We start from the raw sequence: 25,195 nt of genomic DNA on the forward strand, positions 1-25,195 counted from the left end.
CAGTTTCTGATCCATCATTGCCAGGCATCTGTCGTGATGCTTCATATCAGTTCTGAGTTCTGTCCCAAGACTCATTTTCAACAGCAAAAAAAAAAAATATTTCAGTGTTGGTAAATATAAATTAGTATTTCTACAAGAGAGTGAAGGGGTTGAGCAGCTAGAGCCAAGCATAATGCAGGCTGAGAATGCCAGCACTCTGTATCCATGCATTCCTACCCTCACTAGCAGCCCTGCTCGCCCTATAGATCTCCAGAGCATACTACACCAGTTGTATCAAATTACATGGAAACTGGTGAGATGGGCAAGTGTTCAGTATGATCCATGAAATGCATATTTACATCTGACCCAATTAATCCCCTTCTCCACAGGGGATAGAAGCTGCTGTTTGAATGTAATTAATTGTGAAGCATTCTGTAATGATGTTGTCCAAATGGCATTGTTCAAAACCAAATTATATTAACCAGACTGCTGAAAGCTCATTCTCTCTCAAGTCTGAAAAACTTCATGGGTTCCCGTAAAATCCAGTTTTTACAGTACTTTTAAAAAAGTACTGTTGAAATCATTTATTTCTCCACCTTTTTTTTTTTTTCCCTGGGGGAAAACAGCCTTTTTTATAGTCATTCCTGTTCAAGTTGACAGATTTTCTTATGGCAAACTGATTACTCAGAGCCTGATTCTGACACATGTGGCTTGATTTAATGATCAGATGTGTTTATTCCTCTTTATCCACTGCTGGAGAAAGATGCTATTTACTACAATATGATAAATTGTACTTGGGTATTTCTCTTGTGGCCCAATATTTTAATTTGGTTGGTTGGTTGGTTGGTTGGTTGGTTGGTTGGTTGGTTGGTTGGTTAGTGGTTTTTTCGTTGGTGGTTTTTGTGGGTTTCGTTTTTGTTTGGGTATTTTTTTTTTTGGTGGGGGATAATACTAATCTTGCACTGCATGTTACTGGGAGTAGATGGATAGGATAGGTGAGGAAGGAGATTTTCTTTTCTACAACATGAGGAGGGGGCTATGGGTAGTTGCACTGGAAGGAATTAACACATTGAAACCCTACATATTCTGAGCACTTGTTGCTGAGTCTTGCCAGAGTCCTCAAAAAGACTCATTTCGAGTTGGGAGCACTTGAAAACTCCATGCCAAGCCAAACCATAAGTCACTAAAAGTTTACTCATTTCCACTCTCTGTGAACTCCCAGCAGTCTCTCAGAGCTGTCCACTGGCTCTTCCCACACTCCACGTCTTCACTACAGCAGGATCAATGTCAAGAAGGACTTACTATTGAAAAGCTCTGTTTTCCAGTGGCTGCTTGAATATATCTGGCATACTGAGCATGCCAGAGTGTTTTTAGCTCCTGGAGAAACAGATTGGAAAGGTCAGAAAATGCTGCTGTGTTTGCCAATACACATGAGGTGCCAGAAGTCCAGAATCCTACCTGTGAATTTCTGCACTGATCCTGTAACTTCTCTCTGAGCAAGGACATAACTCTTAAAGTCATTTAATTTCTAACTTATATATGTAATTTTTCGTACAGATACTGTGTGTGCAGTTGTACATACAAATAATCCACCTGCATAAGTGCAAGTTTTTCACCAAGGGTCCAAGGTTTTATTTTCTCTGCAGTAACATGACAAGATTCTTAGGAGACATGACACCTTTGCTTTCATGCTTCACCTCATTCTCTTCAAGTGGTTCTCCATGTGTGTTGTGATATAACCCTTTCTGCTAGTCATGTGGAAGTGCTTTGCCTGTGACTCATTCCTTTTTCTGCTAAGCCTTCCCAAGCCTGCTGGTGATAGAGACTTGCTTTCAGGTTTTCTGTAATCTTCATCTGTCAAAAGAATAGCTACTTTAGAATAAAGATCACAAACTCTGTTCGTTAGAGATTATCTGAGTGCAACAAATGTGAGAGCTTGCACACCATTTTAGTAAAGAAAGTTGTGTATTTCTTCTTCAGGAAGTAAAGTCTTACAGGCATCTGCAAGTAGCAGCCTTGGCACTCTAGCACAAAGTTTCCATGGAATTTATCTATCTGTTGTCTGTTAACTTATGCCAGCTTTCTTTTTGACTTCCTCAGTGGGATCAGGCACCAAGTCTACTCATTTGCCCCATCAGCAGAATTTTCATCTTCTAGGCTTTTTTTGTGTGCCGATCCTCACAGGAAGACAAATTCTAGCAAGTCTAATAAAGCATGATGCCACTACAGGCTGGTGAGATAGAGAGAACTTGTGCATCACAGGATGCTCTTTTACAGCCCTTGGTAACTTCTGTTTGTAAATCCTTCAAGGTGCTAATGCTCTTTTTTCACCATTACACACCTAGTTAGATGAATTAAGGCGTATTTGTCTGGTGCAAGTGCTTCATTGCATGTCCAGAATGGGTGAGGTATACACCAATGAGTGGATGGTCAAGTCTTCTGAAAAATCACTATGTGCTCCTGTTCAGTAGTTCTCCTGCCCTACTAATAAGTTATATGGGTTTTACTTATAACCTTCCAGTGGCTCTTGCAGAAGACAATGTCCTTTCTTTCAAGATTTACAAGCTCTTGCCCCATCCCTTCCAGAGGAATAGAGGCAAATTATGCACCGATTTGACTGCAGTTTCCTTGTTTGACCATAATGACAGCTGATCTTCCTTCAGACAGGTCCCTCCTGGGGTACAAACAAATACCTCCAAGGCATTTATTTGGAACAAACATACACACACGTGTGTGTGTGTGTGTGTGTGTGTGTGTGTGTGTGTGTGTGTGTGTGTCCAAGACCAAAATGCAGAAGTGGAATAACTTATTTTAGATACTATTCTCCCTCCATTAGCTTTACACTGTATTTCCCACAGAGGTCTCTGGATTTCTTTTGTGCCTGTCTGCTTAGTAATTGCCAGTTTTCCCATATATTGGCATATCCTGCCATGCCCAGGCTTCAGTTTCCCTGAATTTTTTTATTTCTCATTCTCCTTTTGAGCATCTTACAGTTGGGTATCATGCTTCTCACTCCAGGTAGCCTCACCAATATTTCCAGCTATGAATTCTCAAGCAAAATTAAAGAGGATTAGGGATTTTAAAATTTATCTGCTACTTTCAAAATTATTGCTCCATATAGCTTCTTTGTTAATTACTTCTCATCTGTTTCCTACCAAGCATGAGCTTAGATGCTCATCCTCATTTGCAAAGCTGTTTTTTGGTTTTCCAACCTACCCACTGTGTTTTTCATGTAGCATTTGTTTTCAGCTTTACCTTTCTAGCTAGCAACAGTCTAATTTCTTATCATGGACCCCATAAAACTGGATTCTTATCAGAAATAAGATATATCTCCATTACAGATTATTTTTTAAATGCTTATAAACACTTATTTTAGTAATGCCTATGGAAAGGCATAACATTGAATTTAGATTCTTATTTTCAGGTTTACATCTTAGGAAGAACAGATTTGTCACCTTTTCAATCTTAACATGCAGCATTATAGTCATAAAATGAAAGGATTTGGTTGGAACATTTATTTGGGTCATTATCCGGACTTTTGAGTTAAATAGCCAGTGTAGCTTTCAAATTCATGAGGCAGTTGTTCAGCAGCTGGCCATATCTCTGTGCTGTGGGAAGCTCCATCTGGAGATCACAAACTCCAAGAAGGCTGTCCTGTGTTGGGCCAGGGCTCTGCCTTGATGGGAAGCTCTGTGTGACAGCAATCTGTCCTTGGTGCATCCTCCTGGGCTCCAGGACTTTGCAGCTCAAGGACTTTCTAAACCAGAGGTGGTATTTTTGTGATGAGCAGCCTTTGCTATTTATGGATAGAGCAGTCAGTTCAATGTGATGATTCATGAATTATTAAAATACTTTTTTAAAACTTGCTATGAGTTGTTCATATTAGGTCTGCATCACTTGTGAGATTAGGAATATGTATGGCCACTGGAGCCAATGGGAGTGCAGGCTGGGAGGGAAAAGGGTATTGGAAGCAGAGGAAGATCTGGTGTGAGGTGAATCCAAAGATAGAAATGACCAAAGCTCTGTATTAGATGAAAGCAAACAGGATGACTAATGTTTTTGCAAACTGTAGTGCATATCCACGGTGTTTGGTGGGTATTTGTCACAAGCAAAGTAACCCTGAGTTCAGTGACTGTGCCTGCAAGGAGGGCAGGCTTGAAAGACAAAGGACAAAGTGACTGTGCTAGTTTTCTTTCCTTATCTGATGTATTTCTGTTTGCACAATTACACAAACAATAGCAGGAACAAAATGAGCACATTTAGGGATTTAGAACAAGACAATTTCATTCTGCCATTTCAGGTTTCTCCGATGGTGGATGGGGGGTGACTGGTGGTCCTTAGCCCGTGCAAAGAAGAAAAAGCAATGGGGAAAACAAGATTATTTGCTCTCATAATTAAAAACATTTAAAAAGGAAATCATTAAACACTAAGTCACTGCTGCTGTTCCAAACCTTCACCTTGGCTTTAGACTTTATGTAAAAGCAATTGATTATCTAGCTGTTGCAGCTCTCTTTTAAAATGTCTTTGAGAACTGACATTTTGTTCCTTATCTTGAAGATGTCCTAGATTTGTCTGTCATGAACTCTAGTGGAGTCAGTTTTATATTTTTTGCTAATGGGGTTACTGTTACCTGTGCTAGATGTTCATGCAATGGAGACATAAAATATACTTTTTTCCTTGGGAACTGGACAGGAATGGGAAGAAAAAATAATAAAATAGTTAAGAGTGGGTAGCTTTTTTCAGGCACAGAAAATGTTGTCTTGCTTCCTAAATGTAAATACTCCTTTTTTTCAAGTTTGCACAAAAGATGTTTTTCCCCAAAGACATGACAGCTCTTTTAAGATGCTCTGGTGCTGTATGCTGCTGTTCTTTGACTTCCAGATACTGGGGATGCCTGTTTATGTTGCCTGTTTCTTATTTGCTCTTTGATCTTTGTTCACTTTCCCTTGCGGCTTATATTGTGTTATTTTGTTGTAAAAATAATCTATTTGAATTTTACTTCTTGATGCATGGAGACTGCTGCTTTTGTCACACTTCTCTGTACTGTTACTGCTTTCCTCTTTGGTGAGTTCTCTTGTGAGTATTTGTGTAGCTGGGGTTGAATATCAGACTTATATCATGACAACAGATGTTTTTCATCAGATGCTGTATTTGAATCTAACAGCTGCTATTTCATGAATATTTTTTGAAGCCCATGTGAAGCTTAGTGATGTTTTTATTGCATGTGGCATACCTGCCAGTGTTCTCAGCACCTTACTTTTTTCCTGTCACCACTGTATGTTCCTTGCTGCCGCACCCAACTCTTGTGAGTCTGTCAAATATTTTTCTCCTTTAGCTATGAAACATGAACCCCATTCTCCCATGGTGAGGTCTCATTCATCTGAGGGGAGATAGAAAGCCATTTAGCCAAAAGCAGCATACCCCAGGGGTACAGGGGTGCCCAAAGGGTAATCAGTATGACATGGTGGGATGTAAGTTTTGACCTTTCTTTTACCATGTCTTCCCTCCTTGCCTTCGATTTCAGAGTGAAGATGTCTTAGGAATTGGTACCATATAAATCTGGGGATCTTTTCTGCTGGCAGCTTTCAAGCCCTTGAAGCAAAGAGGCTTAGACTTTAGCCTCTTTGCATTTTTAAAGCTTTACAATTTAGAGGAAGCTGTTTGGCCTGGACAGTGATTGATTTCTATTCTGTTCTTCAGACTACAAATACAGAATTGTAGGATGGCAGGGAATGGGACCAGAAGAGCCCTTGAGAGCCAGCTGGCAGAGCCAGTACCAGGCAATGCACTGGACAATTTACAGTCGCTGAAAATATTAATCAGTGCTGTTAAACATTCCTCTGTAATGTGCCCAGTATATCAGGAGTGAGTTTAAAAGAGATTTGTCAGGGATTGCTCCTAAAGGAGAGTGTGAGTGTGAATTATATCTTTTTTGTAGATGTGCTGACCCACAGTTGAGTATTTACAATTTACATCCTGTAATTCTCTTTGACTTGCAAGTACTTTTGGAGCAAAGGTGAGTAAAAAAGTCTCTGAACAATTTACCATTCTGGACAGAAATAGTAATAGGCTCTTTCTGTCCTAACAGTGTTTGCTTCCCCTTCCTTCTGCAGCAACACAGATTACAGCTGCAGATATGCTGCTGAAATACAGCTACACTGGTTTGTATTTTGTAACTCATGCCAATCTTCTACTGAGATGCCTGCTTTTTTGTTTGTGGGATTTCATTCTTTCTCAGCTGCCCTTCGCCCTTCAGCCCCTTTTAGAGGCTGCCCCAGACTTTAACTTTTGTCTGGACTGAGGAAGCAATTTCTCAACATGTAGATGAGGAGCCAAGATTAATCCAATACTTATTTTGACAGAGATATATAAGCTATAAATGCATTATACAGTCTAAAAACAACCTGCCTGTGCAATTAGCTCAGTAATTCAGACATTTTAAAACAGTGGCAGAAGAACAGAGATATGGATTATGATGCACAATGATTTAGGTTATTTAATAGAAAGCATGCAGAATTTTAATTACATTCAGGACATTTTACATTTGCTGCAAGTACTCATGTGGGTTGCTAATGTGACAACCATGGTATGATGAGGAGGGACCACACAAGGCAAGACTTGAAACCTGGCAGATAGGAATACAGAAACTAGTGCATTTCAGGCCTGCAAGAGAGCACATTTATGAAATGAATATGTGACAAGAGGGAAGTATTGGATTTCTGTGTGAGGAGCTGACAAGTCAGACAAACAGCAGCCGTGTATTATCTGTGACGGTGAAAAGATCACATCACTTTTAACCTTTGAAGCAACAGGGAAACCGAACGCGGCGTCATTTTATAATGATCTAAGAGAGAACCCTCTCTTTCCTTTCCCTCCCTGGTTATATATAGCTGTTAGAGAGAGCCCTGCTGAGCAGAAAATGGAGCATATGATCAAGGGCAGTCCAGTGAGTCAATTTACTGACTAATACTGTAGATTATCATGTCAAATATATAGCGCCAGCAGTATGAACAATAATGAAGCCTAGTTTATTTCTTTCCTGTAAATTGAAATGAAGATGTGATTGGAATTGTCACACCTTGGATATATGAGCCATATTCTCTTAATCATCCAAAACAAATTGCTTTATTCTTTATAGTGACTTCTATTTTAGGATCCATTCCAAAATTGGCAAGCTGAAACCATCTATTTAAATGTGTCAAACATGTTTAAAATATCCTCTAGACCACTGTCCCCTCAGGTGATAGTTCAATGGTCTCACACTTTGAAATACCTGCTCCCTTCAGACCCAAAGAAGGGACAACTCAGCCTTTCATCCTGTGGGAAGAAATCATTCAGCACAGCACCATGCAGAGACACCCTAAATGAACTCCAGTGTCATCAGTAAAACATCCAGCTGTGAAGCCAACAGGGCAAAACACTCGTGGAAACCCCAGATGGCCATTGAAGGGAGCCTTTCCTTGCCTGGTTTTCTATTTTCCTATATCTCAGAGTGTCAATGAGCAATTATGAGGGGGATGTTGCCAATATTGTGCAGTCAATACTGGGTAAAACTGATCACTGCCTGAAGAGAATTTACAGTTAAGCAACCTGATAAAAATTCCACTCCAAACAGAAGGAATTAATTTTAATTTAGCTGTACAATACCAGACTTGTGTTTTAGTGGTTTCCAAGTCCCAGGTGAAAGTCTAATTGCCTTTGGGTCTGTCAAAATTCGAATGGGAGCAAAAACTTAGGAAATTAACATTTGAATTGCAAATTACTGCCATTCCTTCAGGGTTAAGAATCATAATCGATGTTATTGATTTCCAAAGTCCTTTGTCTAAGAGATGAGTAACTGAAGAGGCTTTTACTGTTTGCTAACAGTAAGTCACAAAACCCAAATATTGCATTCTGTTAAGTATAATTTCCTGAAACTGGTGAGTAAACTTTTACAGAAATTAGCAGAGTGTTATAAATTTAGCACATATAAGGAAAAGCAGATGGTACTGCTGTGATTGGACATGTCATTGGAGTATTCCAGAGCATGCCAAGTCTTTAATCTCTTACTATTTGCATATACTACCACATTACTCACTTTTCAGTAGACTAGAACATGTATTATGCACAAACAACAACTCTTTTTACTGAGCTTTAAACTTAGAATAAAAACAAAATTCCATTTGCTGGTTTTGCAGCACTCGTGATCATTTTCCAAAGCCTCCAAAAGGTTCCTGTTGCATATTCTGGGTGGTCAGAACACAGTCACAGATTGCTACATGGGCCCATGTACTTGGTGATCCTCAGCTTTCTGTGCCAGCAATGGGACAGGCTGTGTGTCATGATCAAATGAGAAGCATCACATTTCAAAATACTTTATGGTACTGGAAACTCTTTGAGTGATTATCAACTCTGTGGATTTCCAAAAGCAGATGGTTTTAATTAAAAAAAAACCAAAAAAACAAACAACCAAAACCAAACAAAAACCCCAACACCAACAAAAGAAAACAAAATCTAATTCCTGGCTACTCTTAAAAAATGGAGTAACACCTATCAGTTTAGAGGTGGTCTTGCCAAGGTGGAGTTCTACTTTATGGCTTGCCTTTTCTTTGGAGGAAGATAATTTAGCTGCTAAGAGCAGAAGGCGCCACAGCAGATAGGACCTAAGGAACTAAATTTTGCAAGCAGAAGGTATGGGCCACATATAAGGAAAACAGTGAGGATGAAAGCATCAAAGAGGAGGTAGGCAAAAACAGGTCTGGGAGGCAAAATGTGTCAGAGAAAAAAAGTTAAAAAGGAGTTAAAAAGAGAGGAGACAGTCGCAGAAATAAGGAGACAGGGAAGCAAATGACCAAGAGTAGATATCAACTTTCCTGTGTTTCACATTAGGGGTTCTAAGACCCCGTTCGTGTTTCCGGCTCAGAGGACAACAAATCAGTTTAATGCCCACCCATTCTGATTGTACAGTGTGTGTGATATCCTACCGTGCAGAATGTAGGTTGTCACCAAACACCTCTTGTCTGCTCCTGCCTCGTACTTATGGAGCTCTTGGATGCTCAGTGAAGTAGAAACCTGAGTTGCCAGATCTCCCTGTCTCTCAGGGTGTTCCTGCTTTGCTTTGTTCTTTGGCTTATTGGCATGTGTCCTGAATTCCATCCTGCCCCTGGTGCCATCCCTTCTCAAAAGTGGAACCTCAAGGTCAGGAACCTCAGGCAGCCACAGTGAGTCCTGACCTCTTCCATGTACCTCATGAGAGGCTTCTCCAGAGCTCTGGCACTGCAAACACTGTTTTAGAATTACTCCAGGGCATAACAGATGAAACATACAACATGCATGTCTCAGGAAGGCTGCTGGCATAGCAACCCTTTACTTTTGTGCTATCTTTGTGAGCTGTCTTTTAGGTAAATTAACCAGGCAGTTATTCTCCTGTTTTCCTTGATATTCTTGAACAAAACTTGAGTTCAGATAAGCATCTGAGATCTTCTCTGAAGAACACCTTTTCCAGTGCTTCCATATTTCATCTGTTTGTACCTCTCAGTACTGACTTCTCTCATACACAGTTAAATCTCTTGTTTCAGGTTATCCTTGTATCACTTCTGCCAAGTAATAAAAGGCCAGCACCAGGAGATCTGTTGCTTAGTTACTGGCCTGGGCAGATGGTCCTCCTGGAAAAATGTCAGCATCCCACCAAAGAGCCTATTTTGGGCAGAGAGGACTGGGAAGGTTTAATGACCATTGCCTGTGTGATCTGTATTCTTGCTCCTCAGAACTACTGCAGGGGAAAGCTAGTGTAAAGTTAGCATTTTGAGAAGTTATTAAAATTTAATAATTAATAAATTCTCAGGAGAGTGCCCTTAATCTTAAAATAGAATAAAAATGTTCTCAGTAGGTGAACTTGCCACTAGCTAATGCCTTCAGGGAATACATTAGAGGACTAGATTAAGTAGTTGCCCACACCTATATGCAGGTTCATATATCTCCATGGTGGGTGCATGCAGACTGCATGTGTGTGTATGTGTGTGTGTGTATGTGTGTGTGTGTGTGGAATACACAGTAAAAGAAAAACCATCAAACACATTTTAAATTAAATATTATTTAATTTCCATTGTATGCGTACTTCCAATGACCTTCTAGAATTTGTGGACTTATTACTTACCAGATGAGAAAAAACACCCCAACAATTCCATGTAGAGATTGCACTGTCAAGTTGCTGTAGCATTGAGTGTCATTGATTTTTACCTCATGATGAATGTTTATTTTCCTGAGAATAAATAACACCAGAATTTTATAGAGCAACCCTCACAGAAGCAAATAAAAAATGAATATACAGAAGTCTATATGTGTAGTAAATTTCTAATACATTCAAACAGTCAAGATGTTTATAAGATGCAACAATTTCTTTTGGAAGCAAGTTTGAAGGGCAGATAACTGGCAATTTTTTTATTTTTTTATTTAAGCCAATGATTCTTTGGGCCTGTGCGAGAATAGCTAGAGAAATCCAGATTGAGATCTTGACTAACAACAAGAAATAAATGATATGGAAAGCCAGAAAGAGTAAATTGTGTAATAGAAGATAAGGAAATGAAACCAACCCCAAAACATTATTTATTGGAAGCCTGGTATTAAGAACTGATAACTGGAAAAGAAAGGCTTATCCCTTCAGGAACAAAAAACACCCAAAACCAAAAGTAATGACAGAAACAAAGTACCCCCCACAGCCTCCTCTGACTAAATTTATAAAATTTGCATGTGAACACTTTAAGATTATTCAAATATTCTTGACTATTTTTAGCTACAGAATTTAAATTATTAATGCAATTTGCAATATTTAATTCATTTTGTTCAGTATTTGCATGAATTAAATGCATGAATGTCTGAGAAAGCCCTGGTAAACTCTGCCTGCATTTGCTGGGGTTCATTCTGGGTGTTTGCTGTAGGAAATGGCTTGAAAGTGAGAGTCCACCACCAGAGAGGCAAAAATCCTTTTCCTCTTCCTTCCCTTTGCTGTCCCTTCCTCTGCTCCTTCCTGGCACCAAGCAGGAGACCTCAGCAAGGGGTGGGGATGCCTCAGGCCCCAGCACTTCATCCCCACCCTGGCCCAGGCAGGGAGGACAGTGGCTGCAGGATGGGCTGCACGTCACCCCAAGGAATGGGGGAGCTGAGGCAACCAACCCCTGAGCCATGAAACATCCCTGCAATATATTGTTCTTGAGAGTAATCTGCATGAATCCAATCATGAGTGTTGTTTATGGGCCCTGTGTGTACATCTATTTCTTTTTTAATTTTGACTGGCTGACTAATCAGGAACTCTGAGATGGCACAGCCAGGGCACAGGAGTGGTCTAGCAAAGTCTCCTAGAATAATTGCAGTTAAAGAAGAAAGCACTGAGAAATTTCACAAAGGTGTGATAAAAATCATCCTCCCCAATGTATTTAAATCTACTTTGAGAAAAGAACCAGAGAACTTGATGGGAAAAATCCTGTTGATAGGGTAGCTCAGGTATTTGTGACTGGGGTATTTGGGCAGGGGTGTCCCACATGTTGCTGTGGCAGCTCCCCCATGCCTGTCACCCACCTGGGGACACCCTGTGCCCTTGTCCTGTGATATTGACCCTGCAGCAGGTTTCAAGGCGGGAGAGAGCTGAAGTCTGAGGCTCAGGCTTGAACACTGCTGAAAGGAGGAAGGTGAGAGTCTGCTCATCTCTCCTGATGTAGACATCTTGCAGAAAGCAAGAAAAAATGGAAGAAGTGAATTTTAGGTACATTTCCATTGGTGTTTCAGGTTTTTGATCATCTAAAATTTTAGCTAATGTAGTCTTGCTTGATATTGTTTGGTTTCATGTGCACATTAAGAGCTGTTTCATGTTCTAGCTGAAATAGTCACGTATTTAAACACCAGCTTTGCATTTTACTCAGCCTTGCATGCAGACAGAATGAGCAGAAGTCAGTTGCCCTTTATCCAACAGATTTCTGGTCAGAGCAGATTATCCTTCAAATCTAGGTCACCACCATGTATTTGTCTGATGTAAAACAGAATAATGTGCCATTCCCACTGATAAAGTGGCCAACCTCTTCTTTCTTTGGAGAGAGACTGGCAGAAGTTATCCAAGAGCAGTCAAGACTCCTGACCTTACAGTCCTGATAGAATTTAATACCCAGTCAAATTATACTTATAAGACTCACTCTATCTGAATATTTTAAGGCATAACCTTCATTTAAAATAAAGGGAATCAAGCAACTAAGACTGTGTCAGGAATCAATCTACTGGTTTTTTAGGAGGAATGACTCCCTATCATAACATTTATGGCACTTTGCAAAACAGTAGTTCATCTGGTTCTCCCTCCCCTAAAATGAAAACATTCATCATATTAAATATAAAAATTGAAATATATTAAGAAATTTTCATTAATTGTGTTTGCAAAATTTAGAGACAGAAGCCTTTCTTTACTAAAGAAAAAGTGTTTGTTTTTTGTTTTTTTTCTGGCAAACCACTCACCCTTACCAACTGTATAATCTTTAATATTAAAGCAATTTTTGAAAAAAATTTGATTCTACTTATAGATATTTCAGGGCAGGAAAATATTTTTGCTCACAACATGTTTAAATTATGTTACTATTTCAGTTGGATAATGTTCAATTCCTACTTGAAAAGGGTGAAGCTGCATTAACTACCATTTCATTATTGCATTAACAACAGTTCACTTGCTGTTCTTACAGACTGTGTAAGTAAATCACTCATGCTTCAGAGACTTTTTTGCTGTTTATTGGAGACAGAACATACTACTAAACACAGGTTTCCAAAACAAGCCTAAATTTGTGCATTGGAAACCCTCACCAAAGATAAGAATGACCAATTTCACTTCCATTAATTAAAATGCCTATTTATAGTACAAGGTCTGTTTTACTTAGACTCCATAAGGCACGAGGGTTCAAATGAGAGCAAAAGCAAACCCCAGTGAGCAGGAAAATTGCTGTTAAGAGAGGCAGGAACAGGGTGAACACCACTGTCACATGCAGAATGATGAGTCCTGATGGAGTGTCATCCTGCAGTAGGATTAGCCAGAGACTGTTTTTGATTAAACATCTTGGTGAATATTTAGAAAAAACTATATTTAAACCAAATTCTGGAAAGTATTTGGTCTATAGTTTGGGCAGGATTGAAGTGAGAAGGTGACAATTTTACATCACCTTCTGCTCCTCTGAAGTCTGGATTAAGAAGGAGTGGGAATGACGTCTGGCATAGGTGAGCTGACATCCAGAGCTTTTCAGGCTGTAAGAAATCAGAGAAGTTTGTCAGCATCCTGTGATATCACTTTCCAAACACAGCTTTTCTAAGATGAGGAGATCTCATCTCTTTTCTTCTTCCTTATACAAAATAAAAGGCCTTTACCATCCTTGCTGCTCCTCTTTGTATTTTATCTACTTCTGCTATGTCTTCACTAGGATTGAGTGGCCAGAAAAACCTCTACCTGTCCAAAAACTGATCACTCTGTGAGTAGATAAAATGGCAGAATGGTATTTTCTGTTTGTTTGCCCATTTCCTGACTGCTGTTTAGCAGAGGACTAATCTCAGAGTCATATATGTAGTAATTGCCCAAACTCACAAACAAGGAAAAGAAAAAACAACATTTTGAGCCCACTATCATCTGTATGTAATTAGGGTTATCTTCTGCAATGCTTTACCTTGCACTTATCAACCCTGCATTTTATTTACTGCTATTTTGTTACTTAGTCACTCATCTTTTTTTTCTAAAAGGAAATATTTTTGCTCACAAACATGGTGTGAGCAAAAATATTTCCTTCTGTAAAGCCTGGCTTAGTTCTGTCTGCTTTGAATATCCTGTTTCACCTGTGTACCTTCCCTTGGGACCCTTTGTCCCAGCTTGTTTACAGCTCAGTTACTTCTGAGTTTTTCTCACACAGATTCTTAGAGATCCCCTCCAGCGAATCCCCCAGTTATGAAATCGATCACTTACTCCGAAACTCCATTACTCCTTTTAAACAGTTAATCTGTGAAAGGACCTTCCTTCTCATCTCCTCACAACTGAATTGAATCAAATTGAATTTTGTAAGAGGCTTCTGCGAGGAACCAAAGGGGATTTGAAAGTCCAAATGTGCTTCTCAGCTGAACTATCTTTGTCCACATTCTCAGTGACTCCTGAGAACTGAAACCATGTAAGCATGACTGTCTGCAAACCCACGCTATGAATTATGTAAAGTATGAGAGATGGGAGGTGTCTCAAAGTCGTAAAGATGATTTAAGAATGAAATCTCCAAAGATATTTTGGTGTCTACTCCCTAATGATTCCATTTTGCATTCAAGTCTGAATTGATTCTGGGCTTCTTACTTTGTGCTTATGAATACCAAAAGGAAAATTTCTCTGATGTTCTCTATCCTATACCTAAAATTAATCATCTGTGTCCTTGAAATTTAATTAAACCAGATAGTCTTTTAAATAGTTTTTCCACCATATGTTGGAAAAAGAGTAGCAAAATTAAAAGAATAAATCACATCAGAGAGTAAATTAAATACACTGTTTGAAGCCAGCCTCTCATTTTCCTCATTGTTAAAACTTAGTCAATGCTGACAATAAGCATTTTAAAGTGGTGGGGACAAAGCACTTCAAAATGCATTGTACAGAAAGATGAGCATGGAAGGCATTGAATGGGCTAGATTTTCTAAAGTGTTTTTCCTTTTTCTGATTGCTTTGATGTGAAAGTGGTAGTATGAAATACATTATAGCCCTGATGGAGTAGAAATAAAAGTTTTACAAAAATGAAAACCAAAAACCATTTCAGAAGTATTTACCCCCATTTATATGTTGCTTACTCTAAAAATAAGTCAAGAAGATTTAATGCCATCAATTTTTAAAGCACAAAAAAAAATCACTAAATTCATAAAGGGTAATTAAAAAATGAGAAAAAGATATAATTCTTGTTTAATGAAAATTGTTTAAAGCCAATACCTAAGCCTGTTCATTATGACATCCTAAGACAATAGTCATAAATTTATGTTGTTGAAAAAGTATCTATAGAAAGTATTTGCCCAAATCTCAGAAAATATAATTAGCTTTCAAGGGATAATTCTTCTAAAATATTGAGGGTGTGAACATCTGAAAGAAAACTATCAAAAGAACACTTTCCTCTTGCTATTAATTTATTCTCTGTTTCTCATGCTAGTTTGTGACCCTTTCCCCTGTGCCTTAATCAAGGACAGATGGAGTTGTGACTCTATTTTATGTAACATCTAACTTCACATCCTTTTAGAAAGATAAAGTTAATAACTTCAATGGCAGTGGATTCTGCCACTCCAGTTGACGTCCAGTGGCTTCCAGCTGCTCTTTGATTTTGGTTTTAAAATCTGTAAACACATAAATAGTCTGGGATTTATGCAAGTGAGATTCTGTCCCATTTAAAATTAATATGTTTTAAGTGTAGTCTGATTAAAATAATGGTAGAGATGTTTGAAAAAGTCACTTGGACTACTTTAGCAGTGACTAAGCTAGAGAGCAGGTTGAAGACTGTCAGTGGATGGGTGTCCATGGTAGATATGTCAGAGGGTATGAACTCAGTGTGACCTTGAGAATGAAGAGTGATTTTGGAGCCCCAGCAGCAGGTACCCAAGGTAAGTTGTGCAGTAGTTCACCTCTAGGTCAAAGGAAGACATGTCCAGTACTTAAGGGAAAGCACTTAAGGTCAGTTCTTCATCTCACATTTTGAATTAGAATTTAAAAAATGTTCTTTATCCTTTTGTGTATAGTGTATAAATTTGTTTTTCTTTCTCTGTGAATATTCCCCCAAGTCCTTTATATGGAACAGGATGTTGGAAGATTATCTGGAATGTCAAATTGTAGTTTTGTCATAGGATTATGGTGGTTTAGAGACAGATTTTTTTAACTACATCCATAATGCTGAAGTAAATCACACTGGGGGTTTTATTGTTGCTGAGGCCAGGTATCCCCACATGGCTCATGATGGCAGAGTGTGGCAGCAGCTCCCAGGGGGCAGATTTCTCTGGGAGAAAGCTTTTTGGTATGATCCACCCCAGAGTGAGCTAACCCACAAGCAGCATGGACAATGAACTTCCAGCACCTGGGCTGATTCCCCAGCTCCCCTCAGCAGCATGGAGGAGGCCTTTCTGTCCCCTCTGCTTCCTGTTGGGTGGAACCAGTTTAGGGGCTCAGAGGGCCAAAAGGACACAAGCCCACTTCTGCAGTCTCATGGCCAAAGTGATGAGACTTTTGATGATCCTCTTATCACAGACACGTGGGTCTTCATATCTCCAGGCTTTCATTGTTAACTTTCAACACTATTGGCCACTTTTATTGGAAAGGGTAGAGTTCTCACCCCCTTGAGGTCTTTCAGGTGACATCTGTTCAGGTGGGAGAGCTCTGATGGGGTCAGGTCTTGCCTGTGAGACCTGGCAGCGCTCAGAGTGCAGGCACATGCCAGGCTGCAGAGCTCCTTCTGCTCCTGGGGGATTTTCCAGTTAAAAATCCCATGGTGGTTGTGGAGCCGTGGCATCTCCAGGGCAGGAGGTGGGGCTGTAAGGGCTCTGGCTTTCCTTGCTTCTGGTGGCACTTAAAAGATCCCAACAGCCACAGCTTGGGTGTCTCTAGTGCTGTGTTTGTGTAAATGCATAATATCAGGCACTGTAACAAGTGGGTGTAGCAAGACAATGCTGTTCTCCTAATGGATTATTTAGTCTTTGAAAAAGGTTTTTTTTTTTTCTGATAAAGGTTAAAAAACCCGACATAAACACTTTTTTTTTTTTTTTTTGCAACCAGCAAATAGCTCCATGTTGGGAAAACAGTAACAAACCCATCCAGAGATTTATTAGGGAGAAGGAGATTAAAATCATTAAAATCTGTTCAAGCAGAGAGGGAAACTGACCTCTGAGGGTACCACTCATACCCTCATACCCCAGGTGAATGCTGTACCTCTTATACCCAGGGTAAATCCCATCTGCTGCAGTCCTAAATAAAAAACTAACGTGGTACTGAACATGCTTCCCTCTGGCTTGTGTGAGAAAGCAGTGGCACAGACAACTGTCTGGGTTGGAAAAGCAGGGCTCTAAATCCCATTGGGACATAAATGGCTCCTTATAGTTAGGGTTGGGTGCTCAATAACTAAAATAATTTGATTTAAACATCCCTGTCCCTAATGTCAGATGGCCTCCCACTCAAGTTGCTACAGCATAAACTCAAAAAGAAGGCTGTGACATTGAAGATGAATTGCTCAGCCCCATGTGACAAAGCTGTGATCCACCAGGGCACAGTGGAAGTCAGGACTCTCCAAGCTGGCGTTGAGCTCAGTACTTTTTTTTCTTCCCACAGATCTCTCAGGAGCAACAGAAATTAAATTTTTTAAAAATGAATGAACTACATATGGCAACACAGCTGCTGAAAATCTGTTACCCTTTTTAGTCACCTCTCATGTCCTGGGCATGCATTTTATCCTTCAAACTCAGTAAAATGAAAAACACTGAGAGGAAGGCATCTCCCTGTGTTACTGGGGAACTTGTAGTGTTATTAAGTCATTAAGTCATGCCAGAGAAGCCTTGCCTAATAAGGCTATCCAGAACTTAGGTCTCAGTGGGTTCATCTTTAAAAATATTTTACATACTTATAATCACTAGGACAAGCAGCGTTTTCACAGAGCTACTGCAAACTGCAAATAAATAAAATTTAAAAAGGAGAGGACCATCCTTTTTCTTAATGATGGTGAACTTTTGAAATGGAAAGGTTGTAAGCCCTGGATAAGTGCTCAAACAGCCTTGCAATGATGCAATTTTCCACCTGCTTATGGATTCACTGTAGAATAGACCTTCATGCTGGAGTGACAGGGTCTCCAAAGCACTGTTTACTGCCTACCCTCCTTCCATAAGCATTCAATGCCATGAGCAGTCAGAGGGACTATTTCTCATTTGGTAGCCTTGAATCACACTACTGATTATTCCCCTTTGCGTGTCAGCTCCAAGGTAAGGACAGCAAGTTGGGTGATATATTCAATTCCAGTCCTGGAGCTGGGGAGAGAGAAAAATGCTACTATTGAAAGAGGTTCTTCTGCGAAGGAGCAGTGATTTACATCCTGAATAGGTGCAAATTATCCTCCCTTTCCACCCCCAAGTTCAGCCAATATACTCGTTATTCAATATCTTGCTGCTGTGATGCCTTTTTTTCTTGCAGTTTTTGATTTTCTGTTAAGTTCAGAAGGCTGTGGTTTGGTAAGAGATATGAGGATATTAAATATCTTCATGAGGGATTGGGCTCCTTATCAACCCAAGAAGTGGCTATTTTCAGTCAACAGTGAAGCATCTGTCAGTCAAATAAAAGGTCTTTACTAGAACAAGCTCCTGAACTTACAATTCATCCCTGCTGGAATGAAAAAGAATAGAGCTGCTTTGTCTGTTGGTTTTGAATCCTTCATGGAGAGCAGCCAGCAACTGTTAACTTGTGTATTATTGCTCCATCAGACAGGAGAAACATCAGGGAGAATTTACCAGCACAGTCACAAGCCTTTCACCACACAGTTATTATAGTGATAAAGTTCAATGGTAGTTACTCACCTCTCCAAAAACAAATATCACCCACTCAGACAAGAGAGAATGGATTTCTGCAGGGTGATGCTACATTAGCTTGTGCTACTGCACCTGGCTCCCAGCTACCACTGAATCCAAGTGCCCAGTGCACTTTGAAGTACTGATTGTCAGAGCACTCCTGTGAGCAGGGAGGGACCATGATCTACCTCATTTCATAGGTCTGAGATGGAGCTGTGAGGCTGCTGTGAGGCTGAGCAATGGAAACCCACTGGCATGAACTTGGGCCCCTGGATCTCTGGGTCACTCAATTCAGCCTGGCTGGAGCAGACACCCTGCTACCAACATGACTGTGTGTCCTCCCCACAGAAAGCTCAAGGAGAGTAATATAAACCTGTAGAGTCAAATCTCTTCCCTATATGACTGGGATACAGCTTGCTGCTCAGGGCACTTGATTTAGACATGGTTAGAAAAATTAAAGCTCGGATTCAGAAACACTGGAAATCACCTGGTTTCCACATATTTTTAATGTGGTTTTTAACTTGTTTGTCTTTAAAACCCAGACTTTGTATCATTGTGTAACCAGGTAATTTGCTGAGGTGCTTTGGAGGGGTGCACCTCAACTACTCAACTACATGGCATGCTCAATAGACAGGTGATTGTGTGTCTTATTTGTCCTCTTTATCCTGCAGGAAGATGAAGTTGCTCGTGACAGCCGATTCAATTTCAGTGGCTATGGCATGGGCCACTGCCTCCAGGTCAAAGATGGCACAGCAGTCAAGGCTACACCACCCAACCCAACTCCAGCACCACCAAAGGATTCAGATTCCATCAAAAAGAAGTTTGTTGACCGTGCAAAAAGGATTGATACAATATCCCGTGCTGCGTTCCCACTCGCCTTCCTCATTTTCAACATCTTTTACTGGATTACATACAAAATCATACGGCATGAGGACATTCACAAGAAATAGGCAGCTCTGGTTTGCCAGGACTTCTTAGCCAAAGTGATCCACATGTAAATAAACAGCGAAATGTCATTCTGTCATATGGACTAAGGGTTTCTTCCCCACTCCCCCAGAACACTGGAGAAAAAATTAGCAGAGAGGAAAAGAAGTGTAGAAGGAAAAGTAATTCCATGACAAAATATGCCGTGAGACCAGTCAAGAGGCTCCCCCTATGTACTCCTATTGTGTTCTTCCAGATTCAGCATCGATCAGACATCTATAATCGGGGCCAAATTATACCCAGCTTTATCACCAAGATATTACCTTTCAGAACAAAAGAGAATCAGAAAACAAACAATTCTCCTAAAACATCTATCAAGAGACTGTGGTGGCTACAGTACAGTGAGTTATAAGAGGACCAAAATTTTTCAGGATAATGTTGCCTTTCTATTTGAATCAAGTCTACTGAGCTACATTCCATGATCATGTCTGTAGGTAGTGGTTTCACCAAGGAGTCCTTTTGTGGGTTGTAAATTATTTCTACTGATAGGGGAGAGGGAAAAAAAAGGAAAAAAGAATTTATACTTTACTATCCTTGTGGGTGTGCATTTTAATATTATCTTGCTTTACTAGAATTGTAATTTTGGGGTTGAACTTGTGTGTCATGTGATTTATTTGATAGTTGACACTCCAAAACCAGTGAAACTGCCCGGTTTATTTCTGTTGGGAGACAGTGCACTTACTTCATTTTATTTCTGCTGATTTTACATGCAACTTGAGGTGCCAAACTGTATTTTACCTATTGTGCTACCCTGTACCACACTACTTAGTAAGAACTTGTTTCCTCCAAGGTGTAGCTCAGTTTAGCATTGAGTTTCTATTATCGCTCTCATTGTAGCTGCAGTCAATAGCTCTATAGGTAAACACAACTTGTTTACAGACCTCTAATTTATATCTTTACTCAAAGTGGCTATCATTTTAAATATCATTAATTAACCTAAGAATTTTAAAACTGTACTGTGATTTTCAGAACCTGTTACCTTTTGGTGCCGGATCTGCGTTATTCAAATCCTTGCTACATGTTTTAAAGTAGAAAATTTAAAAAAAAAATTAAAAAAGAGGAAAAAAAGATGGTATTTTTGCTTACATGGAAGAAGACAACCTGTAACATAAGATGAGTAAAACATTAAAATTTTACACTTGCTGTAAAAGGGTTTATTAAAAAAAAGTTATTTGTTCAATTTCAATAAAGCTAAATGTGGTACTAACATTTCTTCACTGTCTTCTTCATTTGCAGCAGCAGCAGCAGCAGCAGGGCTGTTCGTGCCACAGCCCAGCTCTTCCACTGCTCTGTCAGCAGAAAGAGGGTGAAGAGCAGCCTTCTGCTGACATGACTTAGCACACCAAATTTTTCTGTCTATCCTGCAGCAAAGGGACTACTGCAGCCCCTGGGAGTATGTCAAGGACTGTCAGAAGTGTGTCTGGGATGTGATGGGAGTATTTGTAGAACATTTGTATGTGCTGAGCCAGGCCTGGGGGAGGAGGGATGCTGCTCCCCTCTCACAGTAACCCTGCAGAGCAAGAAATACAGCACACATGCTGTGCCTGGCTTGGGGGTGTCCTGAACTTTCATCTGGCTTTGTTAGAGCTTCACCACTTTGGTGAGCTGAAGGACATGCTGAGATGACCTGTACCCCTCATAGACATGGTAATGACCAATAGTTTAAAAGCAAATTAAAAACTGAATTCATTTTTCTGCCTTTCCCTTGTGAGGCCCAAGTTACACACTGTAACTGCCCAGTTCAGGCATTTATTCTCTCTCCCCTAAAGAGATATGGAGCTGAGACATACTCAGCAGCACTTCTCATGGCTGCTCCTGGACCAGCTTCTGCTGAGAGAATACAGGTTCCACAGCCTGTCTGAGCCTGTATTTGTGTGTTTATGTGTCTGTGTTCCCATCTCTCTCCACATGTAGCTACCAGCCTTTGTTCCTCCCCAGAACAAGAGGGAATCTGGAGGTCATGACAACTCTGATTCCTGAGCAATAAATGGGTGACAAAAAGCCAGTCATGCATTTTATCTTCCCATACCCTCCTCAGCTTTGTAGACTCTTCTGTTGCTTACACTCCTGATGGAACTGGCAACATCACCTCCACCTTGTTGAGACAATGGATCCAGATGTGACTGACAACCCCAGAAAGGGTAACAAGTGAGAACTCAAAACAACTGTCCAGAATATTCTGCTCTGAAAAACAAGCTTTTGATGGAAATTCAAATATCATAATATATGCAATTTTTATGGTATCAGATTTGCTTTTATTCATATTTAAAGCGGAACAGTATTTGATTACAGATAATGTAGTGGAGGAAAACCCCAGCACAATCCTAGCACCATGAAGTGCAGCAGGGTGAAGATACCCAGCTGTAAACCATGTCTGTATGGGAAGTTAGGAGCCTTCACTGGTGTGTAAACATTCAGACCTCACTTTTACTAACCCCTTGTTCCAAAAGCAGTTTTTCAAATGAAGGTGTAATGCCAGCATTAATCAGGATTAATCCTCAGTGCCCAGATGTGTTGCAGAGATTCTCATGAATGTCAGAGCCTGCTGCTCACAGCTGCCCCAAATGGCTGCAGGCCAAGCAATAGGAATGCAAACCTACTCTCAGCTGATGGATGAGTCTTTATGTCCCTTCCTGTGGTGAAGCTCATGTGCCTCCAGCATCCACATCACAAATTCAACTGCTCTCTTTGCAATTCTTGGCTATTAGCATTTATCAAATAGTTCACTAAAATATCTTGCTGATCAGAACTGAAGTTTGCTGACAGTGTCCATGGGAAGATTGCTCTGCTGTTGCCTTCTGTATAAACTTTGGTCCAGTCATGAGAATAATCTGTGCACAAAATCTGAATAGGTCTGTCTCTCTCTTTTGAAGACAGAATTTAGGGATACATGACAATTATTCAATTAGTCATGGATATTGAAATTATCTAAATAAATTTTGGAAACAATGTGTGCAAATGGAAAAGACCCAGCAAGCCCTGACAAATAGGAATGGCCACATGATACAGGAAAGTTGCCATGTGCTAGCTGTGCACCCTCTGACACAGAGATGGTTTGATACTGGCCATCTATCAAAGAACCTTCTCTCCAAGAACATGGCTGGCACCCGAAACTGGCTCAGAAACTGCCTGCAGATAAAACATCAATTGACAAGGATAGCAGGACACAACTTTCCTAAACAAATTCTCAGTAGGGTTAACAGTGAAAAAAAGACTCAAAAAATTATCATCTTGCACTCAGGGAAACAGAAGAATTAAATAGTGAACCAGTTTTGTTCTAAGACACTATTGCAAGAGGAAAAAAAAAGGCTTAGAAAATAACTCTGAGACAAATAGCCTTTGTGAAGCAGGAGACACATCAGGATGGAAGGAAAGAGACCTAGGATTAATTCTGAAGAGATTCCACACACATTAGAAAGTTTGCATGCTACAATTCTAGCTGGTAAAATAAAACTAAGCCCTAGGGCATTTAAATTCTTTGCAGTTAGTTATAAGACAATTATGATGACTTCTACTTTACCAAGAAAGCTTAAAAAACTTTAAGCATGTCTTTAAAGGATGCAACATCAGGTCTGGCCATTGGCATCCTGTTGTTACAGGCTGGACCCAAGTGATTCAGTAGTCAAGGGGAAATGTTTATCCATCTCTCACCAGATGGATGCTGTCAGGTGCTGTGATAAAGCCTAACTGATAAAAGAGATCTTTAAAAAATCTTATTACATTAGGAGAAAAGTGAAAAATTAAAAAAAAATAGTGCAATATGAAATGAGAGATCTCTCTTTGTTAATCTTTCCTGGTTTTTTCTCTTTGTATTTTTTTAGGTAGCAGAGACATCACTTGTGATGTATTGAATCAAATTTGGTGTAGCAATAGAGGCTTCTGGAGTACCCAATATGAGATATCAGCAATTCCTAACTGCTGGAGGACAACTCTGGGATATGCAATGCCTCTGGGGTCAGGTGTTTTCATGTGCTACAGAGGTGAGGAGTAAGAGGGAACCTCATCCACAGACATTGAGACTTTCTTGCTTTGATTTCATTTTTTCCCACCATGAGATGTTGAAAGCAATAGGAAAGAGCTGATGGAAAAACAATGTTTGTCTCCTGCAGGCTGAACTGCTGCAGTTCTTCATCTTTATACAAACCTGCCTGACATGGCCAGCACTGGAGCTGCTGCCCAAACATGAGGCTCCAGCCCAAACTTAAAGCCTTTTGCAGCTGATGTTACTGAAAATATTGTGGAAGAATCTGAGCTAGCCTCTGAGATTACAGACATGGGCATTTGCTGGGAAGGGTTTTCATTGGGGTGAAGTGGTGTCTTTGCCACAGCAACAGGATTCTGCATCTGCACCTGGAATTCACATTTTATTGATTTATTTAAAAGATCTTACTCAGTCCAATAGTGGCATTTCTGTATTTAAAAATATATTACTAAATACAAGAATAAATATATTTAACGTGTAGTTATAAAAAGTATACACCCATCTTTCTTGTCCATTTAAAATTAGAACACAGCAATAAACAAAGAAACAGAATTTTTGTAAAAATATCAGCTTTGTATTACAGAAAGTAGTGTGAAAATAATTTTATTTAATATATTCATTTTCATTATCTACAATGTAGTATTTGTGGAAAATTATCTTCTGCCAGACTTTGAAAGTAATTTATTCTAATGATTTTTGGCATTGAATTTTGTGTCTTAAAATGTTTTGGAAAACTAAAAACCAAACCCAAGGCTGCCTAGAGAAACTTGTGCCTGTGAAAATACTCTAAGCAGGAACATGTTTTCTCCCCAAATGCCCCTCACAGATTTTACATTAAAAAAATCAAGCTTCTCTAGTGTAACAGGAAGATAAAAAGAAGATATTTTTGTCATTTGAAGATATTTTGTCATTTGTCACCTTTCCTAATTTTGGAAGGCGATTGTGAATTATCATCAAGTTTAGGGCTTAGCTTCAGAACAAGAGAAGCTTCACCAGTTCCAGACAAGCTCATCTATGCAATTACTGCCAAATCAAATGCAATGCTAACTGAAAGCAGAAGGAAAAAAATTCTTCAATAGCTTCTAGATCAGTTTCTTTTAAAGGATTGGTTTCCAACACTGAGCACTAGAAATCATTTGAGAGGGAAAATATTCAGAGTGGATTAGCTCTCTTCCTCTCAGGAGGAATTGAAAATTGAGTCAAAATAAGCATCTCAGATAATAATTAGGAAAACTGATGCTGTGAAATACATACACTAGTTCTTTAAGTTGCCACTGAAATGAGCATGCTAAATAATTACCTTTGCTATGGAGAAATGCTGTGAGGCAATATTAGGAAAAAAGTAGTGAATACCAGGGATCCTGATCACATTTTGATTGTGCTAAAAATGTGATTTTACTCGGACAAATTATATAATATTCTCACTAGTCCTCTGAACAGCTGTACAACTGATTCAAAACCAGCTCCTTTAGATTATCACAAGGCTTGAATCTTATGCCCAGCAGAGTGCGTTCCTGTTGTGGAGATGGTGGACAGTGTGTGCCATGCCAGGAAGATGGCCGCTGGATGCATCCCTCCTTTTTCCACAGGAAAAACAGCAAGATCCCTGAGAGTGCACACAGGAAGTATATTCCACAGCAGTGCTCAATGAAAATGCTTTAGACAGAGCAGTTGAGGGACTCACAGATTTCCACCTTACCTTTGCTTTGGCAT

The 25,195-nt window shown here is 39.7% G+C and overlaps 1 protein-coding gene across 4 annotated transcripts in view; it reads left to right on the forward strand.

The window, feature by feature from the left end:
• Positions 1 to 20,709, forward strand: part of GLRA2 (glycine receptor alpha 2) — a 121,280-nt gene extending 100,571 nt beyond the window's left edge. For all 4 annotated transcript variants that reach the window (XM_066545385.1, XM_066545384.1, XM_066545383.1 and 1 more), the window contains exon 9: positions 19,188 to 20,709. In XM_066545385.1, the coding sequence (XP_066401482.1) occupies positions 19,188 to 19,466 (279 nt within the window). In that variant the 3' untranslated portion in view covers positions 19,467 to 20,709. The remainder of the gene's footprint in view (positions 1 to 19,187) is intronic.
• Positions 20,710 to 25,195: the final 4,486 nt, after the last annotated feature.

Source organism: Molothrus aeneus, chromosome 2 (genome assembly GCF_037042795.1).
Source record: "Molothrus aeneus isolate 106 chromosome 2, BPBGC_Maene_1.0, whole genome shotgun sequence".
In the NCBI taxonomy this organism is placed as follows: domain Eukaryota; kingdom Metazoa; phylum Chordata; class Aves; order Passeriformes; family Icteridae; genus Molothrus; species Molothrus aeneus.